Source organism: Artemia sp. Qi Xiang Cuo, chromosome 9 (genome assembly GCF_049724085.1).
Source record: "Artemia sp. Qi Xiang Cuo chromosome 9, ASM4972408v1, whole genome shotgun sequence".
NCBI classification, from domain to species: Eukaryota; Metazoa; Arthropoda; class Branchiopoda; order Anostraca; family Artemiidae; genus Artemia; species Artemia sp. Qi Xiang Cuo.
In genome coordinates, this window is record NC_142802.1 from 42,862,184 (window position 1) to 42,883,812 (window position 21,629).

The 21,629-nt window shown below is 34.9% G+C and overlaps 2 protein-coding genes across 8 annotated transcripts in view; both read left to right on the forward strand.

The window, feature by feature from the left end:
• Positions 1–10,953, forward strand: part of Scgbeta (sarcoglycan beta) — a 43,585-nt gene extending 32,632 nt beyond the window's left edge. For all 4 annotated transcript variants that reach the window (XM_089094040.1, XM_089094042.1, XM_089094043.1 and 1 more), the window contains 2 exons: positions 1,262–1,495; positions 7,656–10,953. In XM_089094040.1, coding sequence (XP_088950166.1) covers positions 1,262–1,495; positions 7,656–8,045 — 624 coding nt within the window. In that variant the 3' untranslated portion in view covers positions 8,046–10,953. The remainder of the gene's footprint in view (positions 1–1,261; positions 1,496–7,655) is intronic.
• Positions 10,954–16,515: 5,562 nt separating this feature from the next.
• The window catches only part of Nemp (Nuclear envelope integral membrane protein), an 89,184-nt gene continuing 84,070 nt past the window's right edge, over positions 16,516–21,629 (forward strand). For 3 of the 4 annotated variants that reach the window (XM_089094583.1, XM_089094587.1, XM_089094588.1), the window contains exon 1: positions 16,516–16,617. In XM_089094583.1, coding sequence (XP_088950709.1) covers positions 16,551–16,617 — 67 coding nt within the window. In that variant the 5' untranslated portion in view covers positions 16,516–16,550. The remainder of the gene's footprint in view (positions 16,618–21,629) is intronic. The other variant, XM_089094584.1, reaches the window with a different exon arrangement.

The window sequence follows — 21,629 nt, forward strand, 5'->3', positions numbered from 1 at the left end:
GATTTTTCAATTATACTGAAAAGAATGGTTATCTCAAAATTTTGATCAGACAATTTTGGGGGAAAATGATCGTGGAAGGGAGGCTAGCTGCCCTTCAATATTTTTGATCACTTAAAACGGCTCTAGAACTTTTGATTTCCAATAATATGAGGCCTCTCCCGGTCTTCTGCGATCGCTGGTTCGATATGATCACCCCTGGGGGAAAAAACGCTTTCTTCCGACAAAAAAATGCAAAATTCCACATTCTTGTACATAGGAGCTTGAAACCTCTACAGTAGGGTTCTCGGGTATGCTGAATCTGATGGTGTAATTTTCATTAAGATGAAATGATGTTTTGGGGATGTTTTTCCCCTTTTTCGAAAATTGAACAAATTTTCTCAGGCTCATAACTTTTGACATTAAACTTGCTGAATTTTAAATATTGTGAATAAGCGTCAAAATTCGATTTTTTTTTAATGTATCTATTGTTATTAAGACTTTATTTTTTAGAGTGTCGGCCTGTTAGACTTGACGAATTTTTATATATATTGAATAATCGGTCAGATTCGTTTTTTTTATGTATCTTTTGTTATCAAGACTCTGTTTCTTAGAGTTTTGGTTACTATTACCCTCATCTAATACCTATTATATCTAATCAAATTTTGAGACGTATTTTATTCCAAAACTTTGAAATTTTTAATAAGTTTGCCTTTGGGGTTGATATCACCCCCACATCCCCAATGTTAAACTTAAGCTATGAAAACTCCCCAGACACAAGAAAAAAGAATTATGCCTAAATTTTGGAATATTGTTAGAATATTCAAAAATTCTTTCTTTTCTATCGCTGTTCAATTTTGCATGTGGAAGGAATTTTTCACGGCTTGGGGAAGGAATAAGCCTAGCACCATCACAAACAAGAGTGGGACTGCTGCCTTCAATAACCTCCCTTAAAGCTAGAGTGCCATTTGGATTAGAATGGCTTATCGATTTCCTAAAAACGATATACGTATGTTTCGAAGACTGTTTTTATTTTTCAAAATATCAAAAACAAGAATAAAGAAAATTACAATAAAAAACCAACATTGGTCATTTTTGAAGCTACGGTTTAGTTGTTTTAATATTGAAGAATGTCATCTAACCTTATCCTGAAAAACAAAACACGTAAAATGACATCGTACACGTTGTTAACAAAGAAAAACATCTATATCTTTCTTTGTTTGTAACTGCCTTTTAAAACTGCTGTTTGTAGTGGGTTGTATTACCGGGCCCTGTGTTTTCTTAGGTTCAATCTAGTTCTGACAACATGTTCAACTCTGATGCAACCGTGAACGTAGCAATGGAAGAAATAACGTTAAAAGGTTTTAACAGGCTCGATGTGGTCGACGAGAAAAGAAAGCCGATTTTTTCTACAAGGATGCCTGAGTTTGATCTTCCCAAAGGCGTTAACAAGCTGAATATCAATTCAGCTATTTCTCACAGAATTGTTAGTCCCGTAAACAGTAGCCTCACTATAGAGGTATTTATAGCCAATTCTATCCTAGTATGTTATAATAACAACTTAAAGACTTAAAAACAACTTAAACAAGATAGATAAATTTATGAGAAGTAAAACGTGCTAAATTTTTACTATTGCCCAAGATTTGGTTTATTAGCCAAGGCTGTGCGGTAGGAATAAGGAGTAACAGGGCAAGGTTTTTAAAGGGACCCTTATTCCTTTTACTATATTCTAACAAGCTACATGTAGTTATATGTTTTATCCACAAGTCTGATTTGAACCATAGCTTCTAATTCCAAATTTACATTGAAAAGGAAAAAATATATTACGGACATTTGAGTTTTGGCTATTGATTACCATGAAATCAGAATTCTGAGAAAAAATGCGATCATTTGACAATGGTAACATATTATTATTGATAAGTGAAATAATTATTGTGGTAATAAAGTGGGGCATTTTTCTTGCTTTGAAATGTGAGTAATCTCACATATTAACTTGTGAAGACTGAACTGGAATTTGAACATACGGATTTGGGCTGTTGTCTCATAGGGGGCTTAACGTTTTTTGTTAAAATTTATCACTTTGTCGCTGCTTTACTGTGAAACAGTATAATAAAGACCTGTTTTAAGGATGTACTAATTGTTTCAACTGAAACTGAAGACTAAAAATTATTGTCATCCTTGTAAAGAACGTTAAAAAATAAACTAGACGATTAAATTTTTGTAAATTCTGTGGAATTACTAAAATATTCCTCCTTTATCCTCCCGCAGCCTTGAAATTGCGTGAACTTTTTTATGTCAATGACTTTTAATAGGCTACTTTAAACTGCTGAATTCTGCGTAATTGGAGTCACCGAAAAATACAATTTGTTTATGTAAGTATTGCTCCTAAACTGTCATTTTTCATTACTATTTCCGCGTGCTACAATTTACTTACTGTTAGTCATCATGAATGATTACTGTATCAGGAGGATTTACTGATAGTTCGAAATTGTTTTGGGTAGTCTTGGCAGGAATGTACGCCTAAATGCTCTTTGAAGAAGGACAAAATCTCAGAGAGGCGTCGAAACGTAATAAAACGAAATTTAAAGAAGTAAAACGTTTTACTACGAGGTGTAGTAAAGCGAAACTAACTATATAAGCTATGTGAAGAAGACAGGAAAGAATAGAGAAAAAAACTTGTTTGAGGGATGTGCAGTTAAAGCCTTTTTTAGTGTACAGTTGCTTTATTAGAGTAGTTGGAAAAAGAGTTGAAGAAGCCTAATGATTTTATCTTTTTAGCAGCTTTTCGTTCTCATTCATTCTCCTTCCATATAGGAAATTGAACTTGCTCATGGTATTGTCACTCAAATATTCTATTGTGGTACAATCTGTTTTTGAAACAAGGCAAACCTGTTCCGAGAAAACCTGCCTCCCCTCCCCTGCTCTCATGAATAAAGCCCTAGAAAACTTAATTAGCAAGACTTGATTGAAAGCCAGCCACTATATATGTGTCCTCAAAATACCTATTTTGATATAATTTATTTGTCATAGACAGTGTACACATATGTAGCCATGTAGCCTGTCATAGACAGGCTACAAAAGAAGTTATTGAAATCTTTCCACTAAATTTACATATTTTTAATGGTTTTATAAAAGTTGTTTACAAATTTATTTAAAATATCACTATATGGGTACCTTTAGGTGCACGAAGCATATCAAGACGGTACTCGTTTTTGGTCTCAGTTTGAAACAAGCAAAGAGAGTCAGTCAAAAGATTTAACTAGCATTAATCCAGAAACAAGCAAAATATTTTTCAACAAAGCTTACAGTTTTTCCACTGTTTTTTTTATGTTTTTTTTTTACTACGTAAATATATAATTTTTTGTTCTCACAAAAAGCGTACACTTTTCACATTTCACGTTTTTTTTCCACAAAATTAATCAATTCTTGCAGCCTTCATAAAATATAATCAAGAAGAAATAGATGCACGATTTGGAGAAGTTACTGCGTAGCTCATCTTTCTGTTGCTCCTATTGCGAAGAGACCGTTTCTTCTGTCAAGTTAATCAATACAGAACCGATTGTAACCTTCAGTACATGACTACCACTCCCATCACCATTTGTGGCGCAGAAACATATTCTTACTAATCTCTAAAATAACCTCGAGAATTAAAGCGCCTTTCCTACTTCTTTTGCTAAAATTGTTAGTTCTACTTGATTCTCAACTCTGACTTACTTCAATCTCAAACTGACCTTTATCAGAGATAAAATGCGACACACTCGTTCTTCTTAGGCATGTCACCCCCAATGAATAAGTGATTATGTGCTTGTTTCTTACCGAATCTACCAGGACACTTGGAGAAACTCTTTTATCCGTCCTATAGTACTTTTTTTTACTGACCAACGCATTCTAGTGGATAGGAACAAAGCGCACTACCTCTAAGAGACAGACTGTCAAAGATATATAACAACCAAGACGAGAAATTCCTTTTTTCGCAACATTATCTCCCTCCATCCGTGAAATGGAATTATCTCTCTCTCTGTGTCACCCCTCTCATTAACCATGGCACAAAACATTCTCGCCGCACCATTCTCTCTCATTGTCCATGTCACAAAACTTTCTCTTGCCGCTTCATCCCCTCATTTTGTTAATGGAAAGAAACTTTTTTCGTTGAAACAACTTTTTCAAGGCTCGGTGACTACCTTCGTCTCTCTCTCTCTCTCTCTCTCTCTCTCTCTCTCTCTCTCTCTCTCTCTCTCTCTCTCTCTCTCTCTCTCTCTCTCTCTCTCTCTCTCTCTCTCTCTCTCTCTCTCTCTCTCTCTCTCTCTCTCTCTCTCTCTCTCTCTCTCTCTCTCTCTCTCTCTCTCTCTCTCTCTCTCTCTCTCTCTCTCTCTCTCTCTCTCTCTCTCTCTCTCTCTCTCTCTCTCTCTCTCTCTCTCTCTCTCTCTCTCTCTCTCTCTCTCTCTCTCTCTCTCTCTCTCTCTCTCTCTCTCTCTCTCTCTCTCTCTCTCTCTCTCTCTCTCTCTCTCTCTCTCTCTAACTTTTCCTCCCATATGTTTCCCGACTTTATCTGTAAGGCCAACCTGGTCCTTCGGTCGACTGCAGTTCATCCCTTCACCTAGTTCGTCCCTCTTGACACTTTATCTCTCTATGTCAGTGCTTTTTAATTGCTCCATCACAATATCTCTTTGTACTTTAGAAGCAAACTTTCTAATTTAAAAAAAAAATTGTTTTTATGCATCAGTTTTTCTATTTAAATGGCTTAAAACAAATACAATAAATACCTGCCTATTCCTCTAGTCTGAATCCTAACTCGCGGACTTGAATATCTACCTCCCCACCCCTTCATCATATTCAAGTTTTGCCTGGGGCCAGTTATGACGAGTTTCTCATTCTGTCCTGACCAGTAAAAGTATGTATGTACGGCCGTCGGTAAAAACATCCGCTTTTCTTCGCCCTTTGTGTTCTCAGCAGCCTCAAAATGCTGCACTGGCTGATACACTTCAGAAAAAAAAGCATAATCATCCTTGTGTTCATATTCTTCCTTTTAAAACAAAGTTTATATTATTCTGGCTTGTCAATAAACGTGCATCGTAAGTTCAACAGTACAACGTGATTTTTTACATTTTTAATGGCTGTGATTTTTTACATTTTTAGCGCCGTATCTTTTATTATGACAAGAACTGCCACAGATCGGCATGCCCGTGTAAGGCGTTTGTTAATAAAATTGTTTATCGTTATCGTTTATCGACAACCGTAAATTTTAATATAAATAAAATTGCTAATACACAATTATTAAAGATTATTTTAGTGACACCATGTATATCAAAACGAAAAACTTGTCTTATAGCAAAAATAAAAAAATACAAACGTAACTAAACTGTCGCAGTAGATTTTGCGTCTAAATTCGGATCTTAGAAGGTATTGTCTAGTTCCTACGTTCGTCTGTTTTTTGTTGTAGAACAGTGCCATCTAGTTAACTCGGTCAATCTTCAGACTGAATAGATAAAATTAGTAGATCAAGAGCTTTGATTATAGAACGGCAGTTTAATTTAATTAAAAACTTACCTACTAAAACAAAGAAAAGAATGAAACATAGGTGGAAAAACAAAGAAGGAAAAATGAATATTTGCTGAGCAATAAGTAATAAGTTTTAGCCTTAAACGAGACAAGAAAAAAAAAAGACAGATCAAATATATATCAAACGAGAATTCTAAACCATGGGTGACATGTAATTTCCTTTTTACCTTAAATTGCCTTAAATTGCAGCTTGGAGCAATCTAAGGATTGCGTGTTATTACCTGATTTCTGGGTCTCTTTTGCTATATTCGTTAATCAATCTTGATGTGTGTGTTCATGGTGGTGTATGGAGTAGATATTTGGCAAAATGAAAGAAGATGGGACGGATTTGTGCTTTAATATTTCTAGTGAAAATCTTCCAGAATGGCATAATATTCAGAATATGAGGCAGTGCGACAGCTATATAAAGACTAGTGAGGTAAAAACGGTCGGAAAGAAGTTTCTTGCAAACAATGGAAGCATAGCAGGCTAATATTGGGCGTGAGTGTGTGTGACTCTGTGTTGAATAGAGGTGCCTACAGAGAGGCCTAGGAATGAGACACAGTCAACAGTATTAATAATAGAAATACCAATGAATATCATCTCTGATGAGTACTCCTCGTGACAATTAAAAAGAGCAACTTCTGACTTCTGAATTGAATGCTAGACTGAGGTTACAGTATTCATCAGATAAGGGGACCGACATTTCTGGAATTGCTTAATAGTCCGATTCATACAAGTTGCTGATGCCCTGAGGAATACAAGACATAAGCCTTATTACCATGACACATGAGGGTCTAAAACTTGCACGGTTTGTTTGGAGGACAGGGGCCCTGTTGATGAGTTCCAATAAGCTATACCTTCTTTATGCCTACCGAACTAAAAAAAAATATGTCGATCTAGCTCGACAGATCATTGGCCTTAGAGGCTACAGTTTCAACCACATAGTCTCCATTAGCAGGAACTTTGCACGGTGAATAAATGATAAATTTAGGAATTGTTGACTTTCCTTTTATAGCTGCAATGTTTCACCTGCAAATGTATGTGTCATTAACATTACCTTTTTTATATTTTATAAAGTGCGTTGAGATCATTAACTCTGTGCAAAATTTTGATTGCATTTAAAATTGCATCTTAACTGAAGGAACTAACTGGTTTGGCAGTAATCAAATATAAATTAACTTCATCAAGCATTGACTTGATAGGCAATTGAGTTTGGATTTAGAATTATTTTCTCTTCAAGAGTTTCAAAAATTAATCGTTAACAAGACTACTCTTGCTATCCATTCCAAAACGTCAGCAGTGCCGAATTGTACAGAATTGTATTTACTATAACCTACCTGAAAGGTCACTTGATGAAAGACTCCAGTTTTCCCTCCTTAACTGTGACTTCTTCCGAATTTGAAATGTTGTTATGTAGGATATTTTTGCACTCATAAGTCCCTCTCCCTTATTACACATGGTTGATTTCAATCAAGCTTTATGAATAAGTGTCATTTGGTTCTTTCTGCTACGCTTTTTTGCACGTTTAAAAACCACCTATCAAAGAATTAATTCCTATGCGATGATTGTTAAAGAAGGAATGGATCTTTAATTCGAGAATTACATGTTATAAACTAAGTAATCCTTGTGTCATCTATTAACAAAAAGGGATTTCTGGTGAGAGTAAAGAATGAAATTGAAATTCAAAGTAAACAAAAATTAATGCAAATAAATTGACCGACTGTAAACAGATGAGTTCCCAAAATTAGGTTCTTAAGAAATAACTGGAGGACTAGCTAGCTAGATATATTTGTTGTATTTATTTTCTTTTTTTGTAACAAAGCATAAACATCATTTGTCATTATTCATTTTCACCTAGTTATCAATTTTTGTTTTTGAACAATTTACTTAGGCCTAGAATATTGTTGCGTTAAATTGTTCGAAATCCTGCTTTTTGTTGTGTAAAGAGACTTTATCATAGAGTTTTTATCGGTTGCCAAATGAGTAACAGTAGAAAACTTTTATTCTGTTTTTGTTTTGTTCTGTTTTTATTTCTAGATGGGTGTAATAGTAGTTGTCAACCAGATGAAGTTTTTCCAGCGGAAACTGAAGTTTTACTTACAGTCTTAATTTACAAATTTTACTTTCCTCTTTTTCAGTCTAACGGTAACATACGAATAAAAGGAAATGAGGGAATATCCATTGCTGCAAAGGAAGTATCTTTGACTGCAGATGAAGACATAAGATTACACAGCATAAATGGCTCCATCATATTAAGCGGACCTAAGGGTATAATACTAGATGTGAATAAACTACCATCCAATATAAGATATTTTGACAATCCTCTGTCTTCTGAAAGCTATGAAGAAACGGCTAATTTACCGCGACCTGGGCCTCAGTTAAGTCAGTATAAGCTCTGTGCTTGTATTCCCGGTGGAAAGCTATTTAGGGTTCCTATTCCTGTTGGAAATAAAGATTCCTCAAGGTCTGGCCAAATAGGCTGTCATAGTGTTGATTTAACTTTGTCAAGAAGTAATCCTTGCCTATAAATTGGTGAATTTGTGTCATTGATCCTTGTCACTTTAGCGTTAGATTTTTAAGTTTTATTCTTATTTTTAGTGAGTTTATCTATTTATCTATAGCTAGAGAGGCTGTTACGTCTCAAATAATAGCAGGGGAGGAGGAGGAGCGTGTACAGCTGTATTTGCGTCAGGCGAGTTAGTGCTGCAGTAATTTGTTAGTAGTAGTAGTAGTAGTAGTAAATGATAGCAGATCTTTTATGGACAAGAGTATTGACAAGAGTTATGGACAAGAGCCTTGAAAAAAAATGAAACAAAAATGTTTTCTGTAATTTTTCATCTTGCTTAATGATTTTCTGACAATTTGCCTGCCGAATTCGCTTGTCGATTGCTAGTGGCAACCTTGTACAGAAAATGGGGTATTGTGAATTGACATGGAAATATTTCGTATCACCAATTGTTTCGCTACATAAAAACATTTACTTTTGTTTTATAGAAACAATGTTGTTACTTTAGTCGAGCTTTTTATGTTCCTGAATATGAAACTAGCAGTTCCATGGGGAAATTGATTTTAATTGATTACCTTTCGTGCTACAAATTAGTATGTTGTTGGAGTATACGACCAGCAGCAATATAGTTAAATCTGCTTACATTTTTCATTAGATCTTTAAAAATTAGCTGTTCAGATAGCTTATACCTTTGCTCCTATTCGGGGGAATACGTAGTTCTACTACTACTACTACTAACAACTCAGCGCAGAACCCAGCCGCCTAAGGCCAACACAGCGGGGGTAGATATAAGGATCTTACACAAATACCCAATATGTTACTTCAATAAAGTAGTATCTCAGAAAAAAAAAATCTTGACATGTATCCCAGAAGATGTCCAATACCATGTTCACATGGGATAGACCTGGAACACATGACAAACATCCAGATTTGTAGCTCCTAGCTTAGAGGAAATCAATCTTATATACTCTTTTTTTTTATTAATGAACCTTTTAAACATATCTAGTCACGAAATTGGGATTTAATCTGTTTAGTGTCGATATTGCTTGTTTTAATGTTTGCTTTGCTATATAATGATGTTTTTCAATATTTTTCTATGATTTTTTTTCTTTTGATTGCCATAATTGGGCACAAGGGAGAAGATCGTCCTCGTGGAGTATTAGGGCCTAAATCTATCTTTATTTTTTATTTTTTACGAACTGTATTTACCTCAGAAAACCCTTTTGCAACGCTTTCCGCGCTCCTATATAAAAATCCAACCTGTCTATATTTATTGATTGTTACTAAGCTGATCTTAGCCTTGTTTGAGCTATTGACTGTATTTGTTTTGTTTATTTATTGATTCCTGTATTCTAGTCATTGATTTGATACTACTTTATCCAATAAAGCTAAAAGTTTGCTGACTCGCGTGAAGTTTTTTTTATCTTTTTTTTTCTTGACGCTATTTATTGGATACCCGGGATATTGACTTTCAGAATTCATAGGAAACAGGGTGAATTGACATTGAAGTTATGGATGTGTTCCCAGTTATAGAGGAAGTAATGCTGCACGGTGGTGCATTCGTTCAAAAACAAATCACGTAGCAAATGCAAAATAAATGGCTAATATTGACTTATATGTTAATGCTCTATTTGACTAAGTTAATTTACTTGATTTTTCATGAAATTGTTGATGATGTATAATTGCGCATCAGCCTTGTTAAGATGGGGATTTTGGTCATTGCGTAGGGGAAGGGGGAAAATATGCCTAGAAGAGCGCATTTCAATGCCCAAATTCTGTTAATCTCCATGAGCCTTTAGATAAATATAGGAAGGGGAGGGGAGCGGTAGGAAGCAAACTACCTTCATTTAGATAAGGCCTGAATAAGGGTGCTGAGGGATAATGCCTCAATTCTTATTGCAGAAAAGTATTTTTGATCTTTATTTAAAAGCTTCATTAGACTAAACTGATTTGCTTCATATTTTGTAAAGTTATTTACAATAATGTGTAAGTGCGCATCACCCATTATAAAGTTCATAGAGGGAGAAGGGAATCGGATGCCTCAAAGAGTCTACTTTAATGCCCAAATATTCTAACTCATTTAGATTTCGGATAAAAATAGAATGAGTTTTACTGGGAGCTTTCTTTTCAGCGAATTTAAATGGAAGTATTTCTCTTTTCCTATTTATCTGCAATAGTTCAATATATTTAATATGCAAACCATGTATTTAAACATCAGAGAACATTGTTTTAAAGGACGCGATGGTCTCATCTGCGTAGAAGATAAAAAACCGCGCAGAATTTCTATTCATATGAACAATAATGACCCTCTCTTTCCATCCAAAATCTTGTAAGAAAAAATAAACAAGAGCTTGCTGAACAAAATTAGTGGTCATCCACAATTATGATTAAATATCAAAATTTTGCCCAGAATTATAATTACAATCCAACATTTTAATTTTTAGTAGAGAAATTTCATGTGTTTATATCCTAAAAATGGGTATAGGGTTAAGACCTTTTAAACATGATCAGTGTCTCTTAGTAATGGTTTTCAGGGTTTTAATAGCATGAGTCTACCCAAATAGCAGAAAAAGATGAGAAGGTTTGTGTGTTAAAACTTATTTTTCGGGGGAGAGGATGACTTTTGGGCGGCGACGTGAATCCAAAAAAATGTCAACAATAGCTAAGTCATTTAGGAAACTAAAGAAATTACAGATAAATCGCAAGAATCTCAAGATCTTAAGAGAGAGCATCGCCCCGAGTGCACTCTGCGTGGTTCTCTGGCGGAGACCACCACAAACTCTAACTTTTGAAGGATAACTCTTAGTTTAAAAAAGAAAGTTTTTCATGCAGGTTATGTTTAAAATTTAGGTTTTGTTGTTTTATGAAACGAATCTTTTCATGTTCTGTTCTGTCGTAATTGTTAGTGTGTTTAGAGAAATAAATGGAAATTTCATTTATAGGAGGAAATCATTTTTTTTTTTTTTTTTTTTTTTTTTTTTTGTATTTCAAGAAAATTAATTTTATTTATTATTTAAAAAAAATTCATTTATATTAAAAAAAATTTTTTGAACAAAATCTTTCAAGTACCAAGGACAATGCAATCTAAAGTCTGATTGAATTCACTAATTTGTAATTTCCACAACTACATATGTCTTAAAAAATCAGGAATTCAATTTTCTATTGTAGCTCTATTCGGATTTTCATTTCTTAGTTCTATTCCTGCCCGGTTTTGAGGGACGAATAGAACTAAGACAGATCCGGGGGGAGTGGGACTGTTTAAGTGTTAATGTTGCTCCTTACTTTCAGTTGAAGAAACTTGTCTGTTGTTGTATTTAATTTATCCCTTAGGATTTATTTTGATATTTCTCTTCTTTTTATTCTTCCTTTCGCGTTTTAAGGGGTTAAGGTTGACATATCATAGCAGGGTAAGATCAAAGTTAAACAAAATACGCTCCTATTGAACACGTTCTCGGTCGCAAGGGGTGAACTGGCGTCATTTACTTCAGTTGTTGGTATCAGACCAAATCTTTGGGAAGTAATTAGTTGCTTTTCTCAGTCCTATCCTGTTATCTCTGTGCATTTCCATTCAATTTTTTTAGAAACGAGCTGTCTGCGAGGGGAATTTTCCGGAGGGGACTACGCTTAGCACCGTTTCAGCAGAACGTTGAAGTACACATGTACATTTTCGTACAGAGCTCTTCGAATAGAGATGTACACACTATTTCATACGTTTGGAAAATTTTGCCAGGGAAGATTGTTTTAATATGTCCTTGAGTCAAGGCCTACAGTATGCAAGCCGAAAGGGGGTTTATAGTGTATATCAGAAAGGAATATCTGGAGTTTTTCTGCCAAGCTTTCTTCTCCTCAAGCCATGTTTTTACTTTCGAGTAGAAAGCTCTGTTCCAGCTTGCAGGCACCTGTTTGAATGCTTAGGAAGTGCAGTAGCTCTCTGAACTCGGTTCACAAAATATTTTGTTAGAACAATAAATAAGAGATCCAAACAGAAGTCTCTCCCTCTGGTTTAAAAGCGTTGTCATGTATTTTTGAAATCGGTTTATGGTTACGATTCATGTTTGGCTCGTTATTTCGATTTTTTAGTTTTGCGACTAATGCAGAGGAATGGTATCACATGTACCTACTAAACTTTAATAGTTCTCTCATTACTAAAGAAATTGGAGGTGATTCTTTGCTCCTATCTGTAGTGATGTTAGGAAGCTGATACACGGCAAGAAAAAACTACTTTTGAAGCAATTATTCCTCTTTGTTTTAGGCGGACCAATAACACTAGGGAACAATTTCTATTGATTTCGATTGTTTATTCGTTCTAGGGTTAAATAAGGACACTGTTTTTTTTTTTTTTTTTTTTTTTTCTACCGTGACAAGTTTTCCCACTACACCTAATGTGAATGGGACGATTCTTTTGTGGACTAAGCGCGGATCATAAAAAGTAATGTTACTCTCCTATCGGTTAACATAAACATCCTGCGGTGCTGGATGAATATAGGTGGCTGGTGCACATATGTATAGACTAGTTCAGTAAAGCCTGAGACTCTGCAGTGAGATGAGTATTTGTGTTATATAGTGCAGCGAATTTTGACGCGGATTATTGGATGTTATTTATATAAAAGGATAGAAGCTTTTAGTTTTTATTTATGTTTGGCCTGAGCGTTTTCCTAATGTTTGCCTCATCTAGCAGGGGTGGATACGAAATTCATATTTTTGAGTGAGGCGATAAAAGTTTGGCTCCGTCATCGGTATATTTTGCCCCTACAACCCTGTAATTAGTTTAATTTTCAACCCTCGGAGGGGGGGGGGGGTGCCCCTGGAACAGCCAACAGGCTCCACCTCTGTCTACTAGTACGCGTCTTAAGTGCTTGAGTAGCCCGATTCGTGTTGTTATGTGTGTGGCTTTCATATCATCACCTGTCAACGGATAAGCATTTGCACATGTTTCAGGCAAGCTTATTTTGCATATTTGAATGTGCAAATTGGTGATTAAGATAAATCATAAGCCCCTCACAAACTGTGCAAGCAGTGTGTCAAGAGCTTTATGATATGGACGAAGAAATAAGTGTCGTAAATTTCCATTTTGTAGCTTACGTTTATGACTTGGCAAAAGCCTAGAGATCTCTCAAGTGATTGTCGGTATCGTCACTTCTGAATAGTAAAGAAGTCAGGACATAACAAGAAAAAAAATGCAAAATAGGTATCCTTGTTTGCTCTCGGGTAAGCACAATACGCCTATTGCCCTATGTAGTTAAAATATCAGGCCAGTTTTCAAGGAAACATCATCTTTGTACGTTCAAAATTACGACCCTAGTGAAACTTGAGGTAACCCCAACGACAAAAATTTTATAAATTCTAGATGATTTAATTCGTAATGGATTTGACTAGCATGAGTTGAAAAATTTGGCACTAATCTTTAACGATGCGAAAAGGCTACAGAGTCTTCAGCCTCAATAGTTTACGATGAAGAATAAGCTTGAAAAGAAACTACTTTCGATGAAGAGAAAGTGCGTGCCTAAAATTTTTTTGAAGTGATGATGAATTTTCGGGCAAAGGTATGGGACAGCAAAAATGTCAAACCAACAGAAGGTAAACGAAAGCTAGAATAGATTGCCTAAGATTGGTAACCTCTTTGGGAACTTGCGGGATGAGTGATCAAAAAGTTAGAGGTACCGAAGTTTGCTTAAAATTTGGTAAGTGAATGACTATCCCTAAAAAAAGATAAACAGTCAAGATTTACTGTCTGGGTGCCAGCTCCAGAATTTCATAGTGCAATAGTCCCTGGCCCTCGAGACTTTGAAGGCTGGTAGCCTTCCAAAATTTCTCGGGGGAGTCGCCATGACAGTATCTTAGAGATAATAGATGGGATCCCCACCATTAATTATTAGCCTTCTAAACAATTCTTGAGAGGGTAAGTCTTAAACAACTTTATACTGCCACAACTAACAATTCATTGCAGCATTGATCTAGCTAAGGCCCACATAGTTACGCATGCCTCTCCTCTACCTCAATCTATCCAAAGCTTCACTCTTTGCCGAATCCCATGAAGTTATAATTTCCTTTAAAAACTTTCGTAAGACTTCCTCCTATTTGTTTTAGAAGCAATGCTCTTTTCGTTTGGCCTAAGATGGATGGCGAAGAGCCACAATATTTGGCTATCTGTTATCCTTAAAACGTGGTCTAGCCACCAGAATCTTTCTGGTACACGGTCAGTCAAACAAGCACCTAAATCTATCCTTTGACATTTCCTCTAGAAAAAATTGACATATCATTCTCAGCCTTTTGAAGTGCATATGCTTCAGAGCCATACTCGGTTACAAGCTAGTAATATTATAATCTCAATTTGCCGAATCGCCTTCGTTCTCTTCCAAACTTGTTCAACTCTGAAAAAAATACCGTGTTTTTGTCGTTCTACCTTTTACATCTTCATTGCATTCACTATCTTCACTTATAAAAACTACCTAGACAATGGAAAGTATCTACTAGTTTAATTTACATGTTACCTAACATCACCTTTTTAAATTCCTTTACTCCTATTCAAAGGGACTTAATCTACGTCTAGGAGAGTATACCTTCCAATGTTCGCCTGTAGCTTCTGACGTGCTCCTCAAGAAAAAGCCCATCAAAACACAGCATGAACAGAGATAGGACAAAACCTTGCTCGACTCCTGGCTCCACACTGCACCAACTACTGAACTCACTTCCTACCTTAACCGCAGCCCAATTGTTCGTTTACACAGCATTAGTTACTTTGACGTGCGTATCTGGTAGACAATACAGAGAAAGGACTTTTACTAAAACTTTTCTATCTTCTAAATTAGTTGTCCATTCATAATCTATAGAGTGGGGGCTAAAGGAGTCTGGTGATTCAGACACGTCTAATTAATTAATGTCTGAGCAACAATGTCCTCAGAACAAAAACACACTATTCTTCTCTCTAGACTCTAATCTAATAAGTGCTATCATGCTAAGAAATTTATTTCCTACAGAAATCCTGTTTATGCTTTTATAATTACCACGCACTATTATTACCTTTCTTATAAAAAGGTTTAATCAAAATTCGCTAGTGATCCCTATGTACTCCCGTTTTTCACAAATCACATTCATAATCTTCAGTGTCCAGTCTCTAACTTTGTCACCACCATATTTCAGAAGCGCATTTACAACGCCATCAACTCCTGAGATCTTATTATTTTACAACACTTTTAATAGTATTTTTAGCTCCTTCATGCAAAACAAGTCTTCCTTTGCTTCCTCATCATTGGAACTTGATTTGTTTTTGTTTTTTTGCAATTCCTTCCTAATCATTGAAATTCTATTTATTTTGTACAACTTAATCAAGGTTTAATACATTTTCAAAAGGCCTCGCTATCCCTCTTTTACACTAATTAATGTCCCATTTTTTACCTGGGACAAGACCAGACTGACTACTCCTCTTAACTTTTTAAGACGTCAATACAATGTGCTACTACTACACTGGCTGGCTGCATTTTCCAGATCCTAGGTAATTTTTTCGCAGGTCTCCAATTCACGTCTCCTGAATTCACACTTTAATGCTTTTTCTGCTCCCCGAGTCTTCTCATATTGCTGTAAAATTTTCCGCTCTGAAACTTTTTGTCTAAACCCCTTCTCTATATTTCAGCCAAAAAATAAAGCCCATGAAAACAAACAAAACGCAAAAGATTTATTTATCATTCAAACCCAAGGCTTTGCAGGACCGTTTGCTAGGCACAACGTATTCTGAAGCTGCTTCTCTTCAAGGACCCTCTTTACGACTGTTAGTAATGGCAGTTCTGTTGAAGTAAACTATTGAAAAGTCCATCACAGTACCGCTATGGTGCCACGCATTTAGGATTTCAGTTCAAGGCATGGGGTACGACAAAAAAGTCGGTTACAGAGCTGTGACCCCAAACCACATTTTCTTGCTTTTTTGTAGCTAGCAGCTCTATTTATGTTGGTATAAAAAAAAGAACTTGGTTGGACTGAATAGAGCCATCTTAGTGGCTAGAAGTAATTTTAGATGAACTCGGAAGCTGACTTAGACAAAGAAATTAGCTTATCAATCATTACTGGTGAGATCTCTTTTTTTCTTTATTTAGCTGCCTGAAATGTGTTGTTTGCTGTTCATTGATTAGCACCAATTTCCATTATATGAGCAGTTTTATCTGTTACAGATGTGAAAGAATTTCATTTGTCGGTTTTATAATTAGACATCACTCACCAAGAGTTGTTTTGTCATTCCTCGTAAGAAAGTTTGATTACATAAATATGCAAAGATGATTTCGCAAGGCTGATTATCCTTGCCTATCTAAGACTGACTATCCTTGCGTATGCAGCCATGATTATGAACATACAAAGAGATCTTTAGGGAGGATCCGTGCCTTTGTTGCAAATGATAATATTTTAGGAAGAACGTCAATCTCGGTCTCTGGATAGCTTGCATTTAATTTCTTGTAATTAATTTAGCCCTTTCTAATTCGATTGGCAACATTGATTATAAAATTTAAATCCTAAGAATGCTCTATTTTAAAAAAATGAAATGATGAGCTTGAACAGCTGGTTTGCAATTATTTTGGTCACCTTCTTTGAATTGGTTCATTTTTCAAGTAATTATTTGAAATTTTCTTGGTAAAGGTATAGGGTATAAATCATGTAGAAAAAAAAGTAGGCCTAGGCTTCTAGGCTATTAGATTATCTTTCCAAATATAAGGTATATAGGCCTACTACTGACAGACAGGGATGTCCTGTGGGGGGGGGGGGTTCCTAGTCTGTCACTTAATTTGTCAAAGCTTTTTCTTGGCTCAGATCCAATCTGTAACCAAACATGTAGAATTATGGGCATTAGGCCCATTCCAGTATTACCTTACAAGATTCCATCCCTTCCCCTTACAAGATTCAAAAATTTTAGCTGGTTCACATTCATTACTTTACTGCATAGTTTGGCTATTAAGGGCTAGCCACATGTAGCTGATTTCAGGAACCAAATTCAGCATCAGAAGTGTCTGACTACTGGGTGTCTTACCCTAGTGGTAGCCTAAGAAAAATTTTCAAAACAAAAAATCATTGACACAAATAGTCAACTGAAGTTTATTGATAGTTGTTTGATTGATCTCAGCTTAGTTCTCAGCTCAGTAGTGAGGTCTTTCACCACAGATATCTCTGGCTGACTATTTATTTTGTATCCCTATTTTTTTTTGTGAGGGATCATGATGAAAATCAATGCTAATTTTGTAAATTGGTGCCAAAAACTAGAAAATTTTTCAAGCTCATATCAATGGTGATTTCTTTTAAAATCAGTGCTGATTTGGAAATTGGTTCCCAAAATCAGCTATGTGTGCCCAGCTCTCTAGTCAGAAATCGAACTGAAAAGGCTAACAGAGAATTTCAGACAAATGGGCAAAATGGCAGGAAAATTCAAAATGCAATTTTATGGAAAAAAAAGTAAAATCTTACATTTTACACAAAAACTTTTGGTACTTATCAGTTATATAATACAAACTTGAGAATTTTGATTGCAAATGGTGCAAACATGAGACAAGAAACTGGTCAAGTGACTTCTTTATACCAGACAATTAGGCTAGGTTGGGAAGGTGCACAATGGATATTCTTTAAAAAATTACATTCTATAGAATGTAAAAATAATATCCAACTACACTTAGTATCAAGATAAAATATCATGCTAGACAGATAATAACATTTTTAAGACTCTTACACTTTTATCCACCTAGCTGAACGTTTGACCGTCTATGCAATATATATAATATCTACCTAGTTGGTTGGTAACATGGCTCAGTGTTTTGGATATATATCCCACTAGCCAGATAAAAAGATTCTCTAAGCAGTTTTGGGTTAGTATCCAACTAGCCAGATAAATTGTTTCTTTTAAGCACAGTAAGAATATCTACCTAGTTGGATAATAATGTAGCTTAGTGTTTCTGATATATATATATATATATATCCAACTAGGCAGATAAGAAGATTCTCTATGCAGTTTAGGGTTAATATCCAACTAGCCAGATAATTCATTTCTCTTAGGCACAGCATGAACATGTAACTAGGTGAATAATACCAAGTCTTAACACTTCTGATATAGCCTATATCCAACTGGGAGGATAAGTAAATTCCATTACACAGTTTTCAGATAATATCCAACTAGCCAGATAAATTGTTTCTCTTAGGCACAGCAAGAATATCTAACTAGGTGGATAACAATGTAGCTTAGTGTTTCTGATATATATCCAACTAGGCAGATAAGAAGATTCTCTAAGCAGTTTGGGGTTAATATCCAACTAGCCAGATAAATTGTTTCTCTTAGGCAGAGAGAATATCTATCTGGTTCAATAATAATGTTGCTTATTGTTTCTGATATATATCCAACTTGGCAGATAAGAAGATTCTCTAAGCAGTTTGGGGTTAATATCCAACTAGCCAAATAATTCATTTCTCTTAGTCATAGCATGAACATCTAACTAGGTGGATAATACCAAGTCTTAACACTCCTAATATATCCAACTAGGAGGATAATTAAATTTCATTATACAGTTTTGGGATAATATCTAACTAGCCAGATAAATTGTTTCTCTTAGGCACAGCAAGAATCTAACTAGGTGGATAATAATGTAGCTTAGTGTTTCTGATATGTATCCAACTAGGCAGATAAGAAAATTCTCTAAGCAGTTTAGGGTTAATATCCAACTAGCCAGATAAATTGTTTCTCTTAGGCACAGAGAGAATATCTACCTAGTTGGATAATAATGTAGCTTAGTGTTTCTGATATATATATATATACATCGAATGAGGCAGATAAGAAGATTCTCTAAGCAGTTTAGGGTTAATATCCAACAAGCCTGATAATTCATTTCTCTTAGGCACAGCATGAACATCTAACTAGATGGATAATACCAAGTCTTAACACTCGCTGATATATATTCAACTAGGAGGATAAGTAAATTCCATTAGGCTATGCAGTTTTGGGATAATATCCAACTAGCCAGATAAATTGTTTCTTTTAGGCACAGCAAGAATATCTAACTAATTGGATAATGCTGAGTCTTAGATCTTATAATATATATTTAACTAGGCAGGAAGTTAGGCTACTTAACTAGCCTAACTAGTTTGATTAATATCAGAAGGGCTAGGACAAAGTGTTATCCACCAAGTTAGATGTTCATGGTATGTCTAAGAGAAAAAATTGTCTGAATAGTTGGATATTATCACTAGTTTGCATGAAGAATTTACTTATCTGTCTAGTTAGATATATATCAAAAGCATTAAGTTAAAATATTATCCACCTAGTTAGAGATACTAAGTAGGCTCTTATGCTTTATGGTATTTGGCTAGCAAGATAAAATTATTTTTCTTTTAAATCTTAAGTATTTTCCTAGTTGGATAGTTTCTTATTTGCTTAAAGCGATTTTTCAGATAGCTAACTAGTTGGATAATTTTGGCAATAACTAAGTATGGTTGAATATTATTTTTACATTCTACAGAATAGACATTTTTAGATAATATCCATTGGGTATACTCCCCAAACTTGAGAATTTTGATTGCAAATGGTGCAAACATGAGACAAGAAACTGGTCAAGTGACTTCTTTATACCAGACAATTAGGCTAGGTTTGGCTTGGTTGGAAAATAAATTGTAGCTTTATTTTATTTAAGTATTTAGTTGATATTTTAGTTAGGTTAGGTTATGTTACATTATGTATTTAGCATATACTATGCTTTACCCCCTCCCCCCAGCCCTTATGTGCAAATATATAGACCCAAGTTGCTTTTAAAATATTAAATTTTCATCATATTTTGTTTTATTTAATTAGCATTCACCCAACTTCATTTCTCAAGTGTGTATTATATAACTGAAAAGTTTATAACTTTAACCAATTAAGCAATTGACTTTTCATGAAAGTCATTAGGCTATGGAACAAAAGACTTGTAAATGATGTCTGTTTTCCACTGTATTTTTTAAGAAGAAATAATAGCTTCCATGATTTTGTTTCTAAAGTTAGGATTAACCTAACTTCACTACCTGGGTGTGTTCTGTTTAACAGATAAGTACCAGTGATTTTTCAATTAACTGACAAACAGCTTGTCAAATTGAATACTTTTGTATTTAGTTTACAACAATTGAAAGCAACTTTACACCAACTTGATGGGAATTTTTACAATTCTATGTAACTATTAGTTTACTCCAATTTGATATGTAAATTTGTTCATTCCCCTTTTGAAGCTTCTTACAAGTTGGAGTTTCCATCCATTTATCTTACCCAAGTTAGGTGTTCAGGACCTTTGGAAACAAGAAAAAAAATTCATTTTATTATACTGTATTTTTGTTAGTCAATCGGCTATAAGTAAGCTATACCTTCTTTATGCCTACCGAACTAAAAAAAAATATGTTGATCTAGCTTGACAGATCATTGGCCTTAGAGGCTACAGTTTCAACCACATAGTCTCCATTAGCAGGAACTTTGCACGGTGAATAAATGATAAATTTAGGAATTGTTGACTTTCCTTTTATAGCTGCAATGTTTCACCTGCAAATGTATGTGTCATTAACATTACCTTTTTTATATTTTATAAAGTGCGTTGAGATCATTAACTCTGTGCAAAATTTTGATTGCATTTAAAATTGCATCTTAACTGAAGGAACTAACTGGTTTGGCAGTAATCAAATATAAATTAACTTCATCAAGCATTGACTTGATAGGCAATTGAGTTTGGATTTAGAATTATTTTCTCTTCAAGAGTTTCAAAAATTAATCGTTAACAAGACTACTCTTGCTATCCATTCCAAAACGTCAGCAGTGCCGAATTGTACAGAATTGTATTTACTATAACCTACCTGAAAGGTCACTTGATGAAAGACTCCAGTTTTCCCTCCTTAACTGTGACTTCTTCCGAATTTGAAATGTTGTTATGTAGGATATTTTTGCACTCATAAGTCCCTCTCCCTTATTACACATGGTTGATTTCAATCAAGCTTTATGAATAAGTGTCATTTGGTTCTTTCTGCTACGCTTTTTTGCACGTTTAAAAACCACCTATCAAAGAATTAATTCCTATGCGATGATTGTTAAAGAAGGAATGGATCTTTAATTCGAGAATTACATGTTATAAACTAAGTAATCCTTGTGTCATCTATTAACAAAAAGGGATTTCTGGTGAAAGTAAAGAATGAAATTGAAATTCAAAGTAAACAAAAATTAATGCAAATAAATTGACCGACTGTAAACAGATGAGTTCCCAAAATTCTGTTCTTAAGAAATAACTGGAGGACTAGCTAGCTAGATATATTTGTTGTATTTATTTTCTTTTTTTGTAACAAAGCATAAACATCATTTGTCATTATTCATTTTCACCTAGTTATCAATTTTTGTTTTTGAACAATTTACTTAGGCCTAGAATATTGTTGCGTTAAATTGTTCGAAATCCTGCTTTTTGTTGTGTAAAGAGACTTTATCATAGAGTTTTGGTCATTGCGTAGGGGAAGGGGGAAAATATGCCTAGAAGAGCGCATTTCAATGCCCAAATTCTGTTAATCTCCATGAGCCTTTAGATAAATATAGGAAGGGGAGGGGAGCGGTAGGAAGCAAACTACCTTCATTTAGATAAGGCCTGAA